Raw genomic sequence first — 16,959 nt, forward strand, 5'->3', positions numbered from 1 at the left:
TGTAGTGCAAAACACAACAGATAACACAAAATCCACCTCAAAAACAGCAACACTGATAGAACGTAAGGCATAAAGACAACCCAACCACGCTGGCCATTAATAATAAGCCGAACGAACCACCTCATAAACACAGCCGACAGAAATGAATCACGATTGGCATGAAATGTATATCCACTTTGCTTTTAATGCCAAAACAATTTGGAAAGAAGCTTCCTAATTTGAGACCGGGAACGTTTTCCGTAAGAAATCAGCCGTGAAAAGTGAAGAGAAGAGAAAGACAAGGGTAGATTATCCGTCGTCCGATAGAAATGGAAGATTCTTGCTTCTACCGAGAATATATGACGATGTAAACTATAGGAATTGATGGGTTATGACATACGTTTGTACTCATTTCATGCATGTGATGCGTGTACATGTCGGACAAACGCAATCCTGTGCTTCCCAGAAACGAGGTAGTGCATGTATGGGCCGTCAAAAATAAATGCATCTATGCGTGGGAGTGATGACACGGATGTTCTTTATTGGCATCTAGAGGTACCAAAATATGGAGTATGTTAAATTGCACAGTCTATGGTTTGTGAGGGATGATTATATTGACGATTATATATATCTTTCATCTTCTCTGGTAATGACAGGCCATCATCTCATCATCGGTATGGGCTGGTCACCCCTGGTGGCGGGAGTCTGTAACAGCATGTGTTGGGTTATAGAACCGAGTCTCAACAGCAGCGCATGCGAGGTGGAGGCAGCTCTGGTGGGATTTCGGGTTCGGGCTGAAGGGACAGGACACTGTTGGACAGCTCCTTACTGGGGACTTCAAGAGGCATCTGGGGAAAGACAACATTTACAGAATCTTTAAAAAATGACTGATGTGCATTGAACACAAAAATGGTCAATTCTTGCTCAAAAGAGATTTAGGAGAATTAGGGCTGCACGATTAATCAACATAAATCTGAAATGCATGCTGCAAGTTTGGATTGCATTTGGGAACGCAACAAGCGCCAGCCATCTTCCCAAACTTGCTTATAAACTAGATGTTGTCAACAATAGAGACGCTTTAGGCTCCCTACGGTTTTCTGTCAAAATAAAGCTCAACATTTGAAAATTAAGAAATATATTGCAATATTACAGTTGTAATGTGATGTAGTCAAATGTTTTTTTCTACTTCGTTCCTCATCCCATAACAAACTGAACCAATAATGAATTAAGGAAATACACACATAATAAAAAAATAGAATATAATAAATACAATAAACTATCAAGAAATATGATGTGAATGAAAATAGAATATAGTAGGGAGATATGAATAAAGCAGATTTTTATATAAACAAATATACAACTATACTATATATACTTTGTTTTACTGTCAAATGAAATTGTTATTACTGTATCATTTTTCTTAAATAAAGACTTTTTTACAGTAAAATATTATAATATTTAGTTTAATATTATTTAGAAATGACTATTTATTTCTATTAATATCATTATTATTATTTCATAGTCATACTGTTATATAACCACAAAATTAACTTAAAATCACATTTTAAAATCATGAAATCAATTTAAAATCAAAATCATATTTTTTACCCCCAAATAATGCAGGCCTAATGGGAATCATAATAAACTGAAACTTCTAAGAAAGAAATGATAAATAATTACTGCACTGGCAAAGTTGATGTTGTCAAATCTTCAAAAGAGGTTTAATGCACTTATGTAAACAATCTCACCTGCTTTGGTCTCCAAAATGTCATAAACAAAAAAAACTGTAGTTGGTCACTTTACATGTTGATCAGATGGGTCCTTCCTGTCTAAGTGGCCAATTACTGGCCATTATACACTAGAATTTGGGTCAGACTTTTGTTAAATTTTGTCTCTGCATGTCTACTGAAATCCTGAAAACTCCTTCTATCTCATGATGATATAATTTGAGCCAGAAACACTCATGATAATGCCACATTCTCAGACACTGAGAAACTCACTATTTTGAATCAAATGTTTCAAAATGAACATTTTGATGAACAAAGAATTTGTTGAAACTGTAACAAAACAGCTCCACTTACCTTACTCAAAATGTCATCAACTAGTTTAAGGAATATCTCATCCACATTGAAGTTATCCTTGGCACTGGCCTCACAGAAACGCATCCCTGATATCCGTGAAGCAAACTGCCAGACATGAAGACATTTATTTCAGTGCTATAGTGCTTCTGAATGGGTTAAATATTCAAATAATTCAATATTTAGTCAATTTCTAATGCAATCAGCTGACTTAAATTCTTTATTCTCCTTCATGGTAACACACCAAACTATTGCAGAGCTTCAGAAGATGTATGGACTGCTTTTATGATACTCAGATCAAGTAAATAACAATGTCTGGGTGAACCATTCCTGTAAAGCGTGCTTTCACTAGTCCTGTTAGCTTTAGTCTCAGTGGGTTTGGGAAGGTTGGAGGAGGCATTATTCAAAGCATTCAAGGAATCTCTTTGTGGAGGTCTCAGGCAGAATAATGTCCCTGTGTCCAGGGCTTTGGACGGACTGAAAGACTCGTAACACAGCATTGTCCTCCACTGAAATAAATGTCAAGGTAAACCTGAGACAGCTTTATACAGCTGAACTTGAAGTTAAATCAGGCTATAATAAAGTTCTAATAGCAAATAATAAAAAGGCATAATAACATCACTCATATTAATATATTTAATCATATTTGCTGAACAAATTCTGAGGAGCTGGATCCAAAAATAGTGCCTGTTTTGCTCATGTAAAATTCTCTGACACTCAATGTATTTGAACATATTTTTCCACTCCTTTACAGATTGTAAGTTAAGTTATACATTTTGAATACCTCTTTTTGTCATTAAAACCATTAAAATAAAAACGTCTGCTATTTGATTGCTTTAGTTATTTTGATAAGTGCATTATATACAGTATATAATTTCAAAATATTGGAAATGTTACCTTAGCAATTAACTGAAATAAATAATTTGAAGTACCAAAATGACAAAAGCACCTAACAAAACTACTCAAATTTAAACTAAAATTAAAATAAAAACTGGAATAATCATTTAACATATTAATAAATACTATTTAAATAATACTAAAATAACACTGATCTCACCCCCTCCCAGCTTGTTGTCGTGAAAAAACTTTACATGACAGAAAGTTTTTATTACTTTTTATAACTTGTCATCTTCACATTAAAGGGTTAGTTCCCCCAAAAATGAAAATTAGCCCACAAATTACTCACCCTCAAGTCATCCTAGGTGTATATGACTTTCTTTTTTTAGACGAATCCAGTCGGAGTTATATTAAAAATTGTCTTTGATCTTTCAAGCTGTTTAATGGCACTCAGCGGGTGTTGCATACTTCAGTCCAAAAGAAGTTAAATAAAAAGCGCCCATCCATTAAAAAAAAGTGTCTCACACAGCTCCGTGGGGTGAACAAAGGCCTCCTGTAGAGAATCGATGCGTTTTTGTAAGAAAAATATCCATATTCAAAACGTAATAATCACTTTCATGTAGCTTGCGCCAACAGTTGTACACTGGAAGCAGCTCCGGGCAGATGACGTATGAGTTCAGCGCTGCGCATGCGCCACTCAGAAGTGACGCGGGGAGAGATCAAAACAAAACACAATGCATGCAACACCCGCTGAGTGGCATTAAACGGCTTGAAAGATCAAAGACAATTTTTTATATAACTCAGACTGGATTCGTCTGAAAGAAGAAAGTCATATATGCGATATGCGATGGCGCCGCAGACGGCAGCCTCAGTGTTTGGCTCTCCAGTGTTTGTACTGTTTTTGTTAGTTTTTCCTGTTTTTTGTTTCTCAAACACGATCAGTTTTACCAGGGATGAGCTGCTGAACATTCGCATTTTTGGGTGAACTAACCCTTTAAGTTATATTAAGTTAAGAAATATTTTTAAAAAGGAAAAACCTTTTATATAGAAACCTATATAGAACCTTATTTATAGAAAAAAGTCATTAGCTAGCAACATTGTTATTGCTAACTAAAACTGAAACTATTAAAAGGCATTTTCAGTAATCAAAACAAACTGCTACAATTACTAAAATAAATAAATAAATAAAAAATAAAGTTAAATGGAAATAAATATATATATAAAAATGGCAAAATTACCAAAATTAAAACATTTTTAAAAGTATTTATTATATATTATGTTTATTTATAATTTATTAATATGTATTTATCAATATAACTATAAACAAATAATAAAAATTATAATGGTATATAAACAATACTAAAATAACACTGCTCTCACCCTCTCAGCTTGTTGTCGTGAGATGGCACGATCAGACTCACAGTCCAGTTTGTTACCAACCAATAGGAGCTCAGCATCCTCTGATGCGTACTGCACAGAAGCAAAACAACACATTAGTAAAAAACATTCTCTTAGTGTGGATATATAGATATTAGATATAAAGTAGATAGATAATAGATAAGTAATCAGTGTTTTAGATGTTTGAGCACCTTGTCTATCATCTTCATCCATTTAGGCAGGTCTTCAAAGGTTTCCTGCTTGGTGATGTCGTATACCAGCACGATGCCTTTCGCGCCGCGGTAATACGCTGAAGTGATGCTGTTAAACCTCTCCTGGCCTGCTGTGTCCCTGCAATCAGTCAACATTATTAGACTTGCATGACATTCAGAGTGGGGAATAAATCATATCTTTGACTATAAGAGAAAGACAATGGATTTATCAGTGAAAAGTGTCTCTACAATCACAGACGGCTGGAAGGGAGGGATGGAAAAAGTAAGAGGGGTTTGCGACTTCAGCTGAAACAGAAAGTCAATTTTTTTATCAATTTAATAAAAGATCATTCACAATAAAAACAGGAAGGTGCATTATCGACTTGATCAGATCATTTGCTTTACCAATAATTTCATGAAACATTCTTTCATCAACAATCTTGATTCAAAGGAAAAAGGTTCATTTTGAACATCACGCCACATGATAGACATTCATTTCCTCATTTTTACTGTACCTTATTCACCCTAGTCTGGCTGCATTTTTCCAAAACAGGATATGATGTCACAAAGAGGACCGGTGAGGCATCACATGTCAATGAGCAGTTAAGACGGACAGCCATGGATGCTGGGTAGCTGGATGTGAGTGGACATGTGCTACAGACAAGACATTCAAAAGCAGACATCTGCAGAAGTGTGGTGTGAGAGAAGCCGGCGAGTTTCAGGGTCAAAGGAAATAATGATGATAAAGTGGGTGGAGAGGTGATGGGAGGTTAGTATTAGTTTATGATTGGTTGGACAATGACTGAACCAGACACCACTGGAACAATAAAGTTAGAAATATTAGTTTACAGACTCTACCAAACTGAAGAGAAAAGACCTAGAGCTGTTCATGATTAGCTTAATAATTTAATAGACTATTCTAATCCATTGGTTATTAATCAATTTTGTGATATCACTTGTCTGTAAAAATGAAGAGGACTTAAGATAATCGCAATGAGAAAGAGTAGCATCTGTATTTTCTATAAGCACCACATTATTAGTGAATGGTATGAATAGTAAATTCAACAAATTAAACTTATACTAAACAGCCTAAATGATGAGGTAAAATGTAGATACATTTCTATTTTTAATTTAATTTAATAAATTAATAAATAATATTATATAATAATAATATTATAAAATAATAATTATTATAATTATAAATGATATTTATAAAATATATAAATTATAAATTTAAAATTAAATTATATAATTATAATTTATATATTATAAATAAACAATATTATAAAATAATAATTTAATAAATTAAATTAATTTAAATAATTTAAATAATTCTATTTTTAAATTATTAGGAGTCTGCCACGTCATTTGCAGTATTCATTTTAAAACACAATCAAAAATATCGCAACAGAACAGAATAAATTAAAGTGTATCTGAATAGAACTCCATAGAATAGAACCAAACAGAATAGAACACATCAGGCCCAAATTAAATAAAACAAAACAGAAACAAGTAGAATCTAATAGAATATAACCGAGACAAATCAAATGAATCAGAATAGAATAAAAGCAACAATGGAAGCTTGTTTCCGCCACAAATATCAAAAAGGTAATTGCGACTTTTTATCTCACATTTCTGACATTTTTTCTTGCAATTCTGAGAAAAAAAAAGAAAGAAATGTGCAATTCTGAGAATTAAGGTCCAAATGTATTTATTCACCTTTTATATATATATTTTTGTTATTCCATGGCAGAAACAGAAAAAAAAAAACAGAATTGCGAGATGCAAACTCAGAATTCAGAAGAAAAAACTCATAAAAGTCCAAATTCTGAGTTTATATCCCGCATTTTTTATATCATTTTTTATTTTTTCATCTCATGTCAGAAAAAAACGTTACCAAGAAACAGATCAGAATAGAGTAGAATATAAGAAATAGAATAGTATGCCATAAACCCAGACCACAACAGAACTGTAGAAAATAATCAAATACGAAAGATTATAAATGAATAGAATGGAATAAAAAAAAGGCAGTCGGCATGATTGACAGGAGCAGGTGAAAAAGGATGTACATAGACATACACATCAGTTAGTGTCATGATATTAGTGATTTCACAATTAAAATGCATATATTCACATTCACTGTTGAATTCTGGGATGCTGTGAGCATGCAATCACAAATTAAATGTCACAATATTAGTGACGAGTATACTGTAATGCTTTGATAATTCTTTCTGATGAGTTTACTCAGTGCCACAGCGTTGGTTAAAAGTTGGTTAACTGTAAGCAAACACAGCTGATTAAATCTCAGCAGCAACACATGAAAGGTGTTTGACTGTGAGACTCTGGACTGGAATTTATGACTCGGTGCAGAGCGACTTCATCTCATGTGCTTCTGAGACACAGGAAGTGACATGGTGGGCTGAGTCAATGATAAGGACACAGCACTTCCTCTCCACTCACCAGATCTGTAACCTGATCTTCTTTCCTCTCAGCTCCACCGTTTTGATTTTAAAATCCACACCTTCAACACAAAGACACAAACGAGAAGAAAAAAGATGTAAGATCAGCCATACTGCATCTTCAAGCTTTACGGTGCCTCTAAAATTCATAGCTATCCAACACATCATTGAAAGTATTCATATTTAATGAAACACATATGAATAGAGTATATTTTGTGTCTAAATATTCCCATGCATGTGACAACAACTTGTATGACTTTCACAAGTGTGACAGAGCAGAAACTCGAGATCGGGCATGTTGTAGCAGCAGCTGTGTGAACGTGTGTCTGGCTATTCTGGGATATTGGGTTATGCAGCTAATCTGATGTGAAGGCCTGTCATGAGTGAGTGAAAACCTTGCCGTATCAGTTTTCTCATGTGCGCTGGTCCAGACATCAATACACCATTTATGCATTGCATAAAAATCACTGATTTTGTATCAAAGGGTTTTAAAATTTGAATGTGTGTTTTCTAAACGCGTCGTTCATCACATGACTGATGCAGATTGATTCAGAGCTTGGCAGATCTCTTGTGTAATTAAATTATAGAAGCACGAGAATGAGGGATGAAAACGGTTTAGACCCAGATGCAAACTCACATTCATGTTAACATCAAACTCTTTTAAATCTTTTGAATTGTTTGCATCCGTCTGTGTGATGAAAATACAACGGTGTGATTAGGAAAATGTTCTCTTGATTTACGTGGTCACAGGCCCAGATGTGGTTTTCAGATTGTGGTTTACTAACATCTTGCTGAAACGTTTCTATTGACACTGTCAGGACTAAAACTCAAAGACCAGGGGTGCGTTTCCCAAAAGCAAATATGGTCGCAAGTTGAATCATTACCAAAAGAGTTCACTGGAACTTGTGACCATAGTTAGCTAATGATGCTTTTGGGAAACGCACTCCAGACTGACACCTCTGACCTCTGAGGTGTTGTTGTGTTCTCCTGTTACGGTGGTCATTATATTACTGCAACTGTTTATGTTAGAAGGTAAATACATTTTTTGACTTTGATTTTTTAAAATCTAAATTAAAATATCCTTAACAAAAACATGAGTTCACTAAGCACAGTTTACTAATTATGTATATGAAAATACAAATACAAAAATGAATATATTCATATTATTTATAATTATCTACTATATATACACACAATATTGTGAAATATTATTACAATTCAAAATGTATTTAAATATATTTTGACATTTAAAAACGTTACACCCACATATACATATGTATACACATAGGCCTGTCGCAATAATCAATATATCGACTTATCGCGCAATATATGTACATGACCTCAATCATTTTTGGTGACGCAATATATCGCCCATTATATTTACTTAAATTAATGTCATTTACTAAACATTTTACTTTTACTAAATAACCATTGTCCATTGATTTTTGAATTGACAATAACTATCCATCTAAGTGTCAAGAATTACAAACCATCTAAAGTTTACAAATTAATCACAGTTAACTATCTATGCCTACCAAACTTGAAATAATTATTAATCTACACTAAACTAGTATGTACAGTATGTACAGTTATTTATCTTTAATAGCCATCTATGGTTTACTAAATATCCATTGTTAACTACCTGTGGAATATAAAACTTTTCTAAAACACTAATATCCATCTAATAGCCAACTGCTAACCATCAATAGTCTACAAATGAATCTCAGTCGACTATCTACGCTTTCCAAACTGAGTATAAATTTTCATCTATACTAAACTAGTATGTAACGTTAGTTATCTAATCTTTAATAACCATCTATGGTTTACTAAGTAAACACTGATAATCACTGATACAGTTTATATATATTTTAGTTACATAGCTATTCCATACTAACTAGCTGCGGTTGTTTAATTACATTATTGAGATGATTAATTATCCATACTTAACCATCTATAGTTGTCTTATCACTGTTAACTGTATATGCTGTACTCATTATCTATCTATAGTTTACTATTCATACATTGGATACAATTGCACTTACTTGAGCAGATAAACACAATGATGTGGAATGTATTGTTATAATAACTAAGCAGAAAGAAAACAGATACTAGTAAACAAACAAACTGACAGTTGTTGTTGTTGTTGACCCTCCATACTGACAGCTTCAACTTTGTCTTTCTGTCAGGTTGTCTTACCCACAGTGGACTTGCACGCCTCGCAGAAGGTGTCATCCGTGAATCTCTCCATCAGGCTGGTCTTTCCCACTCCACGGGAGCCGATGATGATCACCTGCAGTTTATAATCAGCGGCTCTCGGCGGCATCTTCCTGCGGCGCTGCGACGCTCCCACAGCGGGCGAGCCACCGCCGGCCCTCCGCTGGACACCGAACCCCGACTCCATCCACCACTAACAGCCGGTAAACATCTGCCACACGGCCAGTCCACTTCAAACACGACCGCGCATCACGGAGGGAAACTTTACTAAACTTTAAAGCGGCTTTTCTGAAGAGTTTGTCAAAGTTTTCAATCTCCTCAGTCAGTCAGTCAGTTGTTGTCCTGCGCTGAGAATACGAGAGCGACCGTGACGTCACCGCCACTTCCGGTTCCGACGCGTTCCAAAGGAAGAGCGGAGCAAAATTCCTTTTAGAATAAACACACTAGGAAGATTATCCATTACAAATATAATATGTCAGATGTCGAAAAGAAATAGCAGACATTTGTCACCTTTTCAATAGATTTTTTCCTGTTTGTTTTTACTTTTTACTAAAAAGCATACAAAAAAATCTTAATTCAATAAGCCTACCTAATATTTTACATTTTTTGTCTAAACTAAATATTTTACACGATAGTGTAAAAAATGTTTCCATTATGGCAGTTAAAACCTTTCTCCATTTTTTTGACAGTAAAAAAATTTCTTTATTAATACAATTTAAATACTGCACATGTAAGATAGGAAAAGATATAGCCTATAGCCTATACACACACACACACACACACACACACACTCTCTCTCTCACACACACACACACACACACACACACACGCACACACTCTCTCTCTCACACATACTCAAGTACTTGATTTGTGTACTTCGTCCACCACTGCTCGAAACACACTGAAAATGTTATCTATATTCTATAATAATTAAAACGGAATAAAAATTACAAATTTTAACTCCGTAAAGAAATAAATTAATAATAATAATAATAATAATAATAAATATATTCTACTTATACTCAAATAAATCTATGAGTATAATAAAACCGAGGCAAGTGTGAATCGCAGATGTTGAATGGTGCATTGCAGCATCCCACTCGGGCTCCCGTAGAAAAACACCGTGACGTGGATGAGCTGTTGAAGCAAATCAGGATAATCTACGTAACAGTCCATCCTCCTCCTCATCCTCATCCTCGGGTCGGTCTGTCCTCTTCATCCGCGAAACCGAGAGCCATGGCCGCGCAGAAGATCAACGAGGCGCACGAGCACATCGCCAACGCCGAGAAATGGTATAAGTTTCACTTATACATAAACATTTGAATAATAAAAATAAGGAACATATTGATAAACACGGTAATATTAACATATTACCTATATTCTAAAATCGCAAATACATTCAATCCGTCAATAAATAAATAAATAAAATAAAACAAACAAATAAGTTCTACTTAGAATATATATAAATAATATAGAAATAAATGAATAATGAAAATATCTATAAACACGTTTAAAATATGCTATCCATATTCTATATAACCAAAAAATAAAAAAAATATATATTCGTAAATAAATAAATACATATGGTCTACTTCACACACACACACATTATAATATAATATAATATAATATAATATAATATAATATAATGAGCACATCGCCAACGCCGAGAAATGGTGAGATATGAAAAATAATCTCCTACAGAACAGAACTCATGCATTCGCACACAAACACCGATTTACGATCGGCCTGCTGTCGCTGTCAGTCACACTGTCACTAATCCTGCTGCGTAACCGGATGCATGTTGCTTTCAACTCATGTATCGGTGCAGTCCTGTCCAAATGATTAAGCGAGATGCCGAAGGATCCTGATGCGCGTTCATTATAATGTTACACAGCGAGACTGATTGCGTAATCGCGCGTGCAGTGATAGAGGTTACCTTGGCGACAGCTGCAGTGGTCCTGATGTGGTCATTATTAGGAGGCTTCTACTGATGATGAAATCCAGTGCATGTTCATGTGCCCATCAGGCAGTAGAGCCCGGGGCAAGTTGTCACAGGCTACACATCTCAGTAAACAGAAGATTTTGTGTCTAAAGTTCAATTACAATTTGTTTTCAAACACCTAGTTCTTATTTTGTGTGCAATTGTGCATTATTATGATATGTTATGTAATATATGACCCTGGACCACAAAACAAGGGTCAATTGTTCGAAATTGAGATTTATACATCATCTGAAAGCGGAATAAATAAGCTTTCCATTGATGTATGGTTTGTTAGGATAGGAGGACAATATTTGGCCGAGATACAACTATTTGAAAATCTGGAATCTGAGGGTGCAAAAAAAGAAAAATATTGAGAAAATCATCTTTAAAGTTGTCCAAATGAAGTCCTTAGCAATGCATATTACTAATCAAAAATTAAGTTTTAATATATTTAGGGTAGGACATTTACAAAATATCTTCATGGAACATGATCTCTACTTAATATTCTAATGATTTTTGGCATAAAATAATTTTGACCCATACAATGTATTTTTGGCTATTGCTACAAATATACCCCAGCGACTTAAGACTGCTTTTGTGCTCCAGGGTCACATATATGTTATATTGTGGAAGAGAAGCACACTTTAGCATACTTTTAAAAAGAGTACTTTAGTGTCAACTGAAAGTAATGTTCCCATATACATTTAGCTGTATGTTATTTACAATTAAATGAAAATGCATTATAGTTTAAATTGATATTAAATGCAACTTAAGAGTGCTGTTTGAACCATTTAAGTAGGACTTAAGTACATCTGTATATGTAATTTAATAATTAATTCTATAGTCTTTAAAATATTTTGAAAGTGTACTGCAGAATCTACTGAGAAGCATTTATGGTAAACTAAATTATATTTTGATGCCATTTCTATTGAAAATTGTATGTTGTGTATTTAAATATACATTTTAATTCCACATCTATAATGATAAAGTTGCAGTTTAGTAGGCTTAAAATCTATTTACTTTAAACATAATATCTAATAACACACTACAGTTCAAATAATTATCAAGTCCTTTACACGTGCTTTAGTATGTTAGTCAACTCAGCAAAATAAGTGTACATCTTTAAAGCATGACAAGAGATTATTTCAATAATTAAAAAATGTACATTAAAATAAAACTTTAAATGTGACATTACTGTCAAATTAATCAATCAGTCAAAGTGCATTTTTAAAAGTGCACATGTTAAGCAATATGAAAGTTTCTCTCTTTTAAGTGGCCTTTTATTTTATTATCATTAAATTACCTGCAAGTATACCATTTTTTAAAATATACTTTTAAGATTCGAAGTACACTATGAGTGCACACTTCTTTTTCGCAAGGGTTGGGATACTAGTGAACACCATACAATATTTGTTTTACTTTATGCAGCTTGAAGACCAGCATGACCAAGTGGAAACCTGATTATGATGAAGCCGCTTCAGAGATGGCGAAAGCAGGTGATGTAAACCTTACGTCTTGCACTGATGTTATTGATGAAGGTCATTATGTAGTGAAACAGGACCATAACATAATGTCTGTTGGTGTTATATCAGCTGTGGCTTTCAAAAACGCCAAACAGTTTGAACAAGCGAAGGATGCGTACCTGAAGGAGGCCGAGTACCACACAGAAAACAAAGCGTATCCTTCTCCTGCACATCAGACTCCGGTTACTAGACAGAAGAAGAAAAAGTTAATTTAACAAACAAAACTAATTAATGTGCAGAAGAGCCATACACCACAGAGATTTACAGTATCTGATTTTATTTTTATGCTGATAAAATGATACGGCACTGTATGATTTATTCACCTTAATGTCAACTCTTGTAAATATTGGCTAAAATTTATAGGGAGAATGTTCAAGTTCAATTCAAGTTTATTTGTACAGTGCTTTTCACGATACAAATCATTGCAAAGCAACTTTACAGCAAATTAAGTTTCTACAATATTTAGTAGTAGCTTATCAGTGGTGACTGTCAGTTAATGTACATTTGGCAGAAATGTACGGAAAAATCAATTAAAGACATAATCAAACAGACGATGAACACTATTAACAGCAATTATTATATGATGCAATCAAACTTATAGCAAAATGTGGTAGTTCTGTATGTTGTTTCGTACAGAATGTGCCATATATATGCACAATACTGTCAAAAGTTTGGGGTCAGTAAGATTGATTATTGGAAAGAAATGATTACTTTTATTCAGCAAGGGTCCATTAAATTGATCAAAAGTAGCAGTAAAGAAAATTATAGATTTATTTTTCAAATAAATGCTGTTCTTTTGAACTTTGTTCATCGAAGAATCCTGAGAAGAAGAAAAATCACCTTTTGCACAAAAATATGAAGCAGCACAACACTGATAATAATCAGAAATGTTTCTTGAGCAGTAAAGCAGCATATTAGAATGATTTCTGAAGGATCATGTGACACTGAAGCCTGGAGTAATGATGCATTAAATCCAGCTTTGCATCACAGGAATAAATTACAATTCACTATATATTACAGTAGAAACAGTTATTTTAAATTGTAACAATATTCCACAATATTACTGTTTACTGTATTTGATCCAATAAATGCAGCCTTGGTGAGCAGAAGAGGCTTCTTTTTCAAACATTAAAAAATCCTGCCGACCCCAAACTTTTGGTTTTTGGTTTAGTCTCTCATTCGATACTCATATTTACTTAACTAAAATTCTCAGACTCTTCCATGCAGCAAAGTAAGTGACCATTCATGTTTCAAATAACTATTAGGCTACTCATTAACTCTAATCTATACATTTACTAAACTAATCTATAGTTGACCAATTTCCTTAATTATAGTTAAAACATATTACTGTAGTTAATTGAACTGTAGTTTTTTTTACTTCTACATCTGTACAATGTAACCCACGATAAAACATGCGTTTCCTCTTCTCAGAGCGTATGAACAGGCTGGCATGATGCTGAAGGTGAGTTGGTCATGCAGTGATTGTTATGGATGGCCTGTAGGTTTGAGACGTGTGTGTGTGTGAGTGACTCTTCTACACCTGCAGGACATGAAGAAAATGCCTGAGGCCATTCAGCTGATCGAGAAGGCCAGCATCATGTACGTGGAGAACGGGACATCTGGCACCGCTGGAATAGCCTTGGACAGAGCTGGGAAGTGAGTAAACGGATCGAAACTCTTTTCGAGAGGTTGTTTGTGTAGTTTCTTATGCGTAAACTAACTGTAATATGCATGCAAAGGTTGCGTTCCCATTACCGGTGTTAACTAGTGCCATCCACTTCTTCAGACTCATCGAGCCGATTGATCTGCAGAAAGCCGTGGACTTGTATCAGAAGGCCGCATCTGTGTTTGAGGTGAGGAAATGCATACGTGAAATGATCAAAAATCGTCCATTTGTCCATACATAACCCATGTGAACTGTTTTTTTTTTGTTGTGTTCAGAATGAAGATCGTCTCAGACAGGCCGCAGAGCTTCTGGGAAAATCCTCCAGACTTCTGGTGAGACTGCGCAGGTGCGTCTTCAAGCATTAAACTGCCCACATTGTGATGATTTATTAAATGATGATTTAACATGATTTAATGTTCAAAAAACACATTATTTTTCTCATACTGTATATTGCTGGAGCAGCTCTTTTCACCCTCTGCCTGAAATGCTTCTGTCTCTTTAAAGCCCCGCCTTCCAAAAAGTCTTCTCTGATTGGTCAGCCGACCCCGTCTGTTGTTGACTGGTCAGCCAATTAGATTGTGTGTGTCGGAAATGTACCGCTCTTTACCATAATTGGCTTTCCAACAGTCCTTGTGGGCGGGTCAAAGCAGCAGTAGGCGTGCATTATGCAAATATGCAACATGGAATCATAGCTAAATCACAGAAATAATGGCAGGACAACCAATAAGGCATTTCAGGCAAGATTTTCTGTCTGAGAGATCAACTCTTTGATTTTGACGTTGTGCTTGTAACTTTGCATATTGTTTACATGCACAAACAGCTATATTACACACTAAAGGAAAAGTACAATGAAAAAAAAAAAACATAATAGGTGCCCTTTAAGCATTAACAGTCCATGTCATGTATAATAACACCTTTACTGTGGTAAAATCAATGTGATGCATGATCCTAAGTGTTCAATAAGTCGCATAGTTGCATATATTATAGTATATTACTCACCTTTATTACTTCACTAGCTCTCCTGACTTCACAACAGTGTTGTTAACTAAAACTACAAATATCAAAAAAACATTTATTCATTGAAATTAAATAAATGATAACAGAAATCAGATTAAATTTAAAAAACTTAAAAGGTACAAAAGTGTAACTTTTGAAAAGGTACCGCCCCAGTGACAGCTTTTGTACCTTTTTTTCTGAGAGTGCACAATAGAATTACTAAAACTAACAATGAAAATGGAAAATATAGAAATAAAAAATATGAATAAATACTTTAATAATATGCTGTAGTAATATAGTACAAAAATAACACTGCTTCACAATATAAATCTTCATAACAAAAAAAATTAATTAAAGCTATATGAATTCAGCACTATATTACAAGTCTTTTTTACAAAAAGAAAAAAAAAAGTTAATTGAAATAAAATAAACCTTAACGTAAAATAAATAAAATATAAAAAAAGAATTAGTTTTATTTAGTTGCCAAGGCAAGTACTTTAGTTGAAGTACTAAATTACTAAATTGAAATAAAAATGAATTTAAAGTAAACAGACAAAATAAGACCTAACAGAATTACTAAAACTTCTTTTAGTACTGAAATTGAAATAAAACTGGAAAATGTAAAAATAAAAACGAATTATTATTTGCTTAGTTTATTTCTGTTTGTTGCCACATCATTTCAAATGTTTTGTTTGATTTACGTTGAAGTAGACAAAATAAATCTGAAATAAAAATAAAAACAAAATTGTAATAAAAATGGGGGAAAAAGCCATAAAATGTACTAAAACTTTAACATAAATTCAAATAAAAAAACTGAAAATATATATAAAAAAATAACCTCATTCAAAATATGAATAAATTCTATCATAGTAATGATTAGTAATATGATTATAGTAATATGCTTTCTTGTGCTCAGGCTGGACGAGGCCGCTGTGTCCCTTCAGAAAGAGAAGAACATGTACAAGGAAATTGAGAACTACCCCACCTGCTTTAAGGTGCAAATACTGATATTCAACTGGATTTTTAAATTATTTCTTTCCCATGTAGTTTTTGAAATAAACGTAGAATTTTGCATTCTAATGTTGCATTAGTTTGAACAGATGTTTGATATTGCAGAAAACCATTGCTCAAGTGCTGGTTCATCTCCACAGAGGAGACTTTGTGGCTGCAGACAAGTGTGTCAGAGAAAGTTACAGGTACGAACGAGTAACACCATCATCCTTCAGATCGCCAGTGTGATCTCTGATCAGTGTCAAATACTGGGCTGTTCAGTCTCCCAGGGTTCAGTGGGAGCGAGGACTGTGTTTCCATGGAGACGCTACTGGCGGCGTATGACGAGCAGGACGAGGACCAGGTGTCACGCGTCTGCAACTCACCTTTACTGAAGTACATGGACAACGACGTGAGTGTCAGTCCTCGCACGCAATACTGTGAAAAATCAAACCAAACATCATTACGCTCACTAAAGCAGTCATTTAGCTCAGTATCAGGTAAAAAAAATTATATTAAATTATATTTCAAAATATATTAAATTAAATTATATTAAATATTTGCTACTTAAATTATATTAAAGTAAAATAAAAATATAATTAATGTAACAATAACAATAATTAATGTATAATTCATATATATAT

At 34.0% G+C, this 16,959-nt stretch overlaps 2 protein-coding genes across 2 annotated transcripts in view; one reads left to right on the forward strand and one right to left on the reverse strand.

Annotated features, from left to right (window-relative positions):
- Positions 1-500: 500 nt before the first annotated feature.
- rab12 (RAB12, member RAS oncogene family) lies at positions 501-9,560 on the reverse strand. Its single transcript, XM_016496326.1, has 6 exons — positions 9,139-9,560; positions 6,944-7,004; positions 4,484-4,622; positions 4,275-4,364; positions 2,061-2,165; positions 501-827 (listed from the first exon to the last, which is right to left on the reverse strand). Exons 1-6 carry the CDS (start codon positions 9,341-9,343, stop codon positions 720-722), a joined length of 708 nt encoding a protein of 235 aa, XP_016351812.1. The 5' UTR covers positions 9,344-9,560; the 3' UTR covers positions 501-719.
- Positions 9,561-10,289: 729 nt separating this feature from the next.
- Positions 10,290-16,959, forward strand: part of napgb (N-ethylmaleimide-sensitive factor attachment protein, gamma b) — an 8,293-nt gene continuing 1,623 nt past the window's right edge. Inside the window, exons 1-11 of the mRNA XM_016496339.1 lie at positions 10,290-10,448; positions 12,569-12,636; positions 12,733-12,817; positions 13,877-13,894; positions 14,095-14,125; positions 14,210-14,319; positions 14,450-14,516; positions 14,605-14,675; positions 16,242-16,320; positions 16,442-16,521; positions 16,598-16,727. Of these exons, the coding sequence (XP_016351825.1) occupies positions 10,393-10,448; positions 12,569-12,636; positions 12,733-12,817; positions 13,877-13,894; positions 14,095-14,125; positions 14,210-14,319; positions 14,450-14,516; positions 14,605-14,675; positions 16,242-16,320; positions 16,442-16,521; positions 16,598-16,727 (795 nt within the window). The 5' untranslated portion in view covers positions 10,290-10,392. The remainder of the gene's footprint in view (positions 10,449-12,568; positions 12,637-12,732; positions 12,818-13,876; positions 13,895-14,094; positions 14,126-14,209; positions 14,320-14,449; positions 14,517-14,604; positions 14,676-16,241; positions 16,321-16,441; positions 16,522-16,597; positions 16,728-16,959) is intronic.

Source organism: Sinocyclocheilus anshuiensis, unplaced genomic scaffold (assembly GCF_001515605.1).
Source record: "Sinocyclocheilus anshuiensis isolate Anshui unplaced genomic scaffold, SAMN03320099.WGS_v1.1 scaffold217, whole genome shotgun sequence".
Lineage (NCBI taxonomy): Eukaryota > Metazoa > Chordata > Actinopteri > Cypriniformes > Cyprinidae > Sinocyclocheilus > Sinocyclocheilus anshuiensis.

Excerpts from the sequence above, each read along its gene's own strand:
- rab12 (XM_016496326.1), bottom strand. The coding sequence starts at position 9,343 with ATGGAGTCGGGGTTCGGTGTCCAGCGGAGGGCCGGCGGTGGCTCGCCC. Across the intron at positions 4,365-4,483 it reads GGATGAAGATGATAGACAAG|TACGCATCAGAGGATGCTGA; the intron begins GTGCTCAAACAT and ends GCTTCTGTGCAG. Across the intron at positions 828-2,060 it reads TTGATGACATTTTGAGTAAG|ATGCCTCTTGAAGTCCCCAG; the intron begins GTAAGTGGAGCT and ends GTCTTTCCCCAG.